The 7,370-nt window shown below is 52.2% G+C and overlaps 1 protein-coding gene across 1 annotated transcript; it reads left to right on the plus strand.

Moving 5' to 3' along the window:
- Nucleotides 1-3,732: 3,732 nt before the first annotated feature.
- Nucleotides 3,733-7,043, plus strand: LOC136145861 (uncharacterized). The gene is made up of 3 exons (XM_065904560.1): nt 3,733-5,689; nt 6,438-6,779; nt 6,901-7,043. Exons 1-2 carry the CDS (start codon nt 4,011-4,013, stop codon nt 6,550-6,552), a joined length of 1,794 nt encoding a protein of 597 aa, XP_065760632.1. The 5' UTR covers nt 3,733-4,010; the 3' UTR covers nt 6,553-6,779; nt 6,901-7,043.
- The last annotated feature ends 327 nt before the right edge of the window (nt 7,044-7,370 follow it).

Here is a 7,370-nt window from a genome sequence, read left to right on the forward strand (position 1 = left end):
CCAGCCAATCAATATGCGCCCAGTAAGAGACAAAGGGGAAAGCTGAAAAGCCCGCGAAAGCCCAGGTTTGAGAAAGCCCGCGAAAGCCCAGGTTTGAAAAAGCCCGCGAAAGTCTGTACCAATAGAATTGCTTTGTAAACATGTAGCCAATCCGCTTAAGCCAGCTACTAATTGATTATGCATGTCTTATAAATTTCTGTAACAGCTTGGGCTCAGGGCTTTTCTGACCCTGCACCACTGTGATGGCGGAGGCAGAAGGCCCTGGCTCGAGTCAGTAATAAACTTCCCTTTTTTTGCGAGTTGCATTGCCTTGGAAGCCTTCTCTCTTCCCGCTCGGGGATTCGGACATCGGGCATAACATTTGGGGGCTCGTCCGGGATCCCTTGACCGGGAGAAGAGAACGCTTCCAGGACAAAGGGGGAAGGATAAATAATAACACCGGTGCTCAGGAAAGACCACAGTAAATTCAGGGCCCTGTTGGGGAGCAGGAGGGTGCGTATCTGGCACAGAAGGAAGGCTTTCTGTAAAGGGGGACTAGCCGGCGTAAGGCCAAGGCCAGCGGACGCGCTGGGAGGCAGCCGACTCCGCGCGAAAGAAAGTTCCTCTCCCGACCCGAGTCTGGTGAACAGCGGACGCCATTCGGTAAGGTAAAATTCAGGGGGCCCGAAAATCCAGCGCTGTGTCGTCGGCCGACGTTTGTTTGTCCGTGTGTTTGTCTTCGGCTCTCCGTGTTTTTGTGTGTGCCGGCATTGTCTCTATTCTCGTTCTCTTCTGGGGCATCGTTCTTTTCTCTTCTGACTTATTCTCCTTCTCTTCTTCTCTGATCTCCCCTCCACTCCTTTTCTTTTCGGGAGTTTCAGTGAACAGGCGAACGGTTGTGGGGCAATTGATGAATCCTGGCCAGGGCTACACTCTGGCGGACTCTGAAGGCCCTACAATAAGTGAGCCTCAGTAACTAGAGCCCGACCGGGTGAAACTCTCCTTTAACATCCCTAACTGAGGACGTGGCCTAAAATTCTTCTTGTGGGCACGGGTCAGGCACTTAAGGGCCATTAGGGCGCCTGCCACTTGAAGACTCCCATGAGAGGATAAGGGGGTCACGGAACGGGCTAGAAACCCCTAGGGTGCCCGCCCCCAGCAAGAAAACTTCCGTGCAACGACGTAGGCACATAAACAGTTCCAAAAGCATACCATAAGCCCAACCTCTTGGCCGCCACCACTCCCGGTAGGATTTTTGGTGGTCCTTCTCAGTGACTTTCTCTCTCTTTCTTCCTTACCATTTATTTTAACCATGGGTCAGAGAGAATCTACCCCACTTTCTCTCATGACTGACCATTTTTCGGATGTCAGGGCCAGGGCCCATAACTTGTCTTTGCTAGTCAAGAAAAGTAAATTAATAACTTTTTGTTCTGCAGAGTGGCCCGCCTTTCGGGTAGGATGGCCTCCGGAAGGCACCTTTCAACCGTCCATCATACAGGCTGTGAAGGAGAAGATTATGGCTCCTGATCCCTGGGGCCATCCGAATCAGGTCCCCTATGTCATGGTCTGGCAGGATTTAGTGAAAAATCCACCTAAATGGTTAAAACCTTTTGTTTATACACTTCCTAGTTCCTCCAATTCACAGGTCCTGGTGATGGAGATCCCCCCGGAGGAAACCAAAAAGAAAGAAGACCCAAAACCAGTCCTTCAGGAATCATCTTATCCAAACCTGATAGATCTAGAAACGGAGATAAGGCCTCCGCCATATGTGCCCTCCTCGCAACCCCCTCCGAGGAGAGAAGCTCCCACGGGTGAACCGAGAGGTTTAAAAGGGCCAACGGGAACTGACCATGAGGGGGGACCGGCACTGGGGACCCGGGGGAGAACTAGGGGAGATAGAGGTGGGCAAGACCCTGGGGACCCAGAGTTACCTTCATCCACTGTTCAGGCGCTCCCCGTCCGAGTGGGACCAGCTAACCCGGACGGAGAGCGAACCTATCAGTACTGGCCCTTTTCCACGAGTGACCTGTACAATTGGAGAACCCAGAACCCTCCTTTCTCAGAGAAACCCCAAGGCCTCATTGACCTCTTAGATTCCATTTTGTTCACTCATAACCCCACCTGGGACGATTGTCAACAGCTGTTGCAGGTGCTCTTCACCACGGAAGAATGGGAGCGAATCCTGGCAGAGGCACGGAAACGGGTCCCGGGGGCCGACGGGAGACCAACCGCCCAGCCTCATCTCGTGGACGAGGGGTTTCCTCTGTTGCGGCCTAACTGGGATTTTGAGCGGGTGGAGGGTAGGGAGCATCTCCGAGTGTACCGCCAGACTCTAATGGCTGGCCTGCGGGCTGCAGCAAGAAAGCCGACGAATCTGGCAAAGGTAAATCTAGTAAGGCAAGAGCCCACTGAGAGCCCAGCAGCCTTCCTAGAGAGGCTGATGGAAGCTTTCAGGCAATATACACCTATGGACCCCCAGGCTGAGGAGTCACGCGCTGCAGTTCTGTTAGCGTTTGTAAATCAGGCAGCCCCAGATATTAAGAAGAAATTACAAAAGGTAGAGGGATTGGGAGAACAGACAATACAGGATTTACTGAAAGTAGCTGAAAAGGTATTTAATAATAGGGAGACCCCAGAAGAAAGGGAAGAACAAATTCGACGGGAGGAAAGGGAATTAGCTGAGAAGATCAGAAAAGAAGATAGGGAACATAGGGCGAGGGAAAACCGGAAGAACCAGAGGGAGCTAGCCCAGATCCTTTTTGCTGGGATAAAGGCCGGAACAGAATTGAGGGAACCTCGAGACCCCCGGATGGGAGAAAAAGAAAAACCAAAAAGGCAGGCCCTAAAGAAGGATCAGTGCGCCTACTGCAAAGAACAGGGGCACTGGAAAAACGAGTGCCCTAAGAGGGACTCAAAGAGAGGAATGACCCAGAGAGAGAAAATTTCCCCTGGAACTCGAGTTCTATATGCGGGGGAAGACAGTGACTAGGGGAGTCAAGACTCGGTGCCCCTCCCCGAGTCCTGGGTAACCATACATGTGGAGGGGAAACCCGTTGGCTTCATGGTAGATACTGGCGCCCAACACTCTGTTTTAAATAAAAAAACTGGGACCAATGTCTAAAAAAACCAGCTTAGTGCAAGGAGCCACGGGGACAAAAAGATATTGTTGGACCACAGAACGGAAAGTAAATCTGGGGACCCACCAGGTGTCCCATTCGTTTTTGGTGATACCAGAATGCCCAGCCCCTCTACTTGGACGGGACTTGTTGACTAAAGTTAATGCTCAGATCCATTTTGACCCTGGGGGAATGTCAGTCACGGATGGACTTGGACAACCGATACATGTCTTGTCCCTAGCCTTAAGAGATGAATACAGACTTTTTGTGCCTAAGCCCTCAGAGACCATAGCACTAGATGTACAACCGTGGGTCCATAAATACCCATTGGCCTGGGCAGAAACGGCAGGGATGGGACTAGCCAAACAGAGACATCCGGTCGTCATCGAGCTAAAGGCAGAGGCAATTCCTGTGAGGGTGAAACAGTACCCCATGAGCCAGGAAGCTCGGCGGGGGATCACTCCCCACATTCGACGTCTCATGGATGCCGGAATTCTCAGGCGATGCCAATCCCCTTGGAACACCCCCTTACTGCCGGTGAAGAAGCCAAGGGGGACAGATTACAGACCTGTCCAAGACCTGCGAGAAGTCAACAAGCGGGTGAGTGACATACACCCCACTGTCCCTAACCCATATACCCTCCTGAGCAGTTTACTGCCTGAGTACACTTGGTATACTGTGTTGGACTTGAAGGATGCCTTTTTCAGCCTACCCCTGGCGGCCCAGAGCCAGGAGATATTTGCCTTTGAGTGGACTGAGGGGGAGGGCCAACCGGTAGTACAATTAACTTGGACCCGTCTCCCACAGGGGTTCAAGAACTCCCCTACCTTGTTTAATGAGGCTCTGAGTGAGGACCTCTGCGAATATCGGGCTTGCCACCCAGAGGTCATTCTGCTACAATATGTAGATGACCTCATGTTGGCTGGAACCACAGAGGAGGCATGCAGCCGTGCCACCGGGGACCTCTTACAGACCCTAGGCATCTTGGGGTATCGTGCTAGCGCAAAGAAGGCACAAATAGCCCGGCAAGAGGTCACCTATTTGGGGTATAAGATCAGGCAGGGACAAAGGTGGCTAACTCAGGCCATGAAAGAAACAATATTGCAGATACCAGAGCCCAAAACCCCTCGCCAGGTGAGAGAGTTTCTGGGGACTGTTGGATATTGCAGACTGTGGATTATGGGGTTTACTGAGAAGGCCCGGCCCTTGTATGAGGGAAGTAAAGAGACCCCAAACTGGACTTGGACTGAGCCAATGAAAAAGGCTTTCCAGACGCTTAGACAGGCCCTACTAGAAGCCCCAGCCCTTGCCCTGCCTAACCCAAATAAGCCATTCCAGCTGTTTGTAGATGAGAAGCAAGGAATAGGAAAGGGGGTCTTGACGCAACAATGGGGACCATGGAAGCGGCCGGTAGCATACCTTTCGAAGCGATTAGACCCGGTGGCCGCTGGGTGGCCCCCTTGCCTTCGCATCATTGCAGCTACAGCCCTCCTCGTCCGCGACGCTGACAAGTTGACGTATGGACAGCAACTCTCGGTGTACACCCCCCACGCCATCGAAGGGGTTTTAAAGCAGCCGCCGGGTAAGTGGATCTCCAATGCCCGCTTGACACACTACCAGGCCTTGCTGCTCGATGCCCCACGGGTGCGTTTTCAGACCCCTTGCTTCCTAAATCCGGCCACGCTCCTACCTAACCCAGAGAAGGACCGCCCTCTCCATGACTGCAATGAGATACTGGCTGAGGCCCTGGCGGCACGAAAAGACTTAACTGATGTTCCCTTAAGCAACAGTGAGCTAGTATGGTTCACCGATGGGAGCAGCTATGTAAAAGATGGGCAAAGGAAGGCGGGAGCCGCCATAGTTGATGATTCAGGGCAGACGATATGGGCTGAGACACTTCCCCCAAACACTTCTGCGCAAAAAGCAGAATTGATTGCCCTAATACAGGCTCTAGAGCAAGCCAAAGGGAAGAGAGTCACCATTTATACTGACAGCCGATATGCTTTCAGCACTGCCCATATTCAAGGTCCCATATACCAAGAAAGGGGATTTCGGACAGCTGAGGGAAAAGAGGTCAAAAATCTGCCCGAGATCCGCAGGCTCCTGGAGGCTGTCCAACTGCCCCGGGCAGTAGCAATAGTACATGTCCCCGGTCACCAGAAAGGAGAAGACCTTAAGGCGCGGGGCAATCGTGCCGCTGATGCGGCCGCTCGAGAAGCGGCTAGCCGGGACTACGCCGCCCCCATATTAGCTGTGGGACTTCCACCTCCTGGTATGGGGACTCTGCCGCCAGTCCCCGACTATTCCCTCCCTGATCTCGCTTGGATCAACAAGGATGCCACCCTCCAGAAGGATGACCAAGATGGATGGTACCGGGACCAAAACAACAACCTGATATTGCCTGCCACCCTGGGTCGTCACCTGTGTGAACACCTGCACACAACTACCCACTTGGGAGAAAAAAAGACCCTAACACTTCTCCAGACGGCCTGCCTGAGGTTCCCTCGACAAAATGCAGCTGTACGAGAGATAATTCAAGCCTGCGAAGCGTGCCAGCTGATGAGGGCAGAGAAGAAGCAGCACTCGGGAATGAGGTACCGGGGGGAGGAGCCAGGGCAACACTGGGAGATAGATTTCACTGAGGTAAGGCCAGGCAAGTACGGGTATCGCTATCTGTTGGTTCTGGTAGATACCTTCTCGGGGTGGGTAGAAGCTTTCCCCACTAAGGGAGAGACAGCAATAGTGGTTGCTAAGAAGATCTTAGAGGAGATAGTGCCTAGGTATGGGCTGCCGGTGACTATGGGCTCTGATAACGGACCTGCCTTTGTGAGCCAGATTGTACAAGGGCTGGCCCAAGCTCTGGGGACGAAATGGAAGTTACATTGCGAATATAATCCCCAGAGCTCAGGACAGGTTGAGAGAATGAATCGGACCCTAAAAGAAACTTTGACAAAGTTGGCAATAGAGACTGGCGGGGACTGGGTGACCCTCCTTCCCTTTGCACTCTTTCGGGCGTGTAACACCCCTTATAAGCTGAATCTTACTCCTTTTGAGATTTTATATGAGAGACCCCCTCCTGTGTATCCTATTTTCGAAGGAAAATGTCTGCCACCCCCTACTTTGGGACAATTCCAGCAAACTCTGATGGCATTAAGTAAGGTGCATAACCATGTTTGGAAATTGATTCGAGAGATACACGAGGGCCAAAACAGGAGGGCTCTTCCCTCACATAATATTGGCCCAGGTGATTGGGTTTGGGTAAAACGACACCAATCTAGAGTATTAGAACCTAGATGGAAAGGCCCTTATGTTGTTCTCCTTACCACTCCTACTGCTGTCAAGGTCGACGGAATTGGACCCTGGGTTCACTGCAATCACGTGCGGCAAGCCACGCCGGAAGAACAGGAAAAAGCACGAGCAGAATGGAAGGCGAGTCCTCACCCGTCAAATCCTTTGAAACTGAAACTCGCCCGCCGGGAGGCCTCCTAATTCTCCTGCTGATGGCAGCTCTCATCGACCCAGGAGCGACCAGTCACAACCCCCATCAACCTGCTAAGATCACCTGGAAACTCAACGACGGGCAAACTCATGAGCTGCTCAATGAGACATCAGGAATCCACCCTCCGAACACCTGGTGGCCGGACCTGAACTTCGACCTCTCAAGCCTCTTCGCAAAGCAGGACGGTCTCTATGATAAGTATTATAGGGATGGGATAAAAAACCATAGGTTGGGGTTCTGGGCTTGCCCGGGCTATGTAAAAAATAACTGGAAAACCTGTGGTGGCATAGAAAGCTATTATTGCAGGAGCTGGAGTTGTGTGACCTCTTGTGATGGACCCCAGAGGTGGGATGTCGGAAACAGAGATCTAGTTAGCTTCACCTTCAAGGACCGTAGACACCATGGCCCTCAGGTACGAGTACAATTTAACCAGGAACGGGCGAAAAAAGAAAACCGCTGGACCTCAGGACTGACTTTGGGTTTTCAGCTTCATGTAAATTGGCCCGGCCCCTACCCAGGCGAGCTTTTGATCATTAAACAGGTTATTGAGCCAGTGAAGGTACATAGTTTAGGTCCCAATCTGATCAAAACGTTACAGGGGCACAAGGCGACCCCCAAGCCAACTACCTTCAGACCAAGCTCGCCGGGAACATTTAACATCTCCTCTACTCTGAGCCTTAGAGGCAAATTGACGGAGACCCCTGGCCCTCTGGCTGTTACCATTAGCTCAACAATTCAGGACCCCCTATGGGCCTTAGTGAATGCAGCCTTTACGG

The sequence above is a fragment of the Muntiacus reevesi genome, chromosome 13 (assembly GCF_963930625.1).
Source record: "Muntiacus reevesi chromosome 13, mMunRee1.1, whole genome shotgun sequence".
Lineage (NCBI taxonomy): Eukaryota > Metazoa > Chordata > Mammalia > Artiodactyla > Cervidae > Muntiacus > Muntiacus reevesi.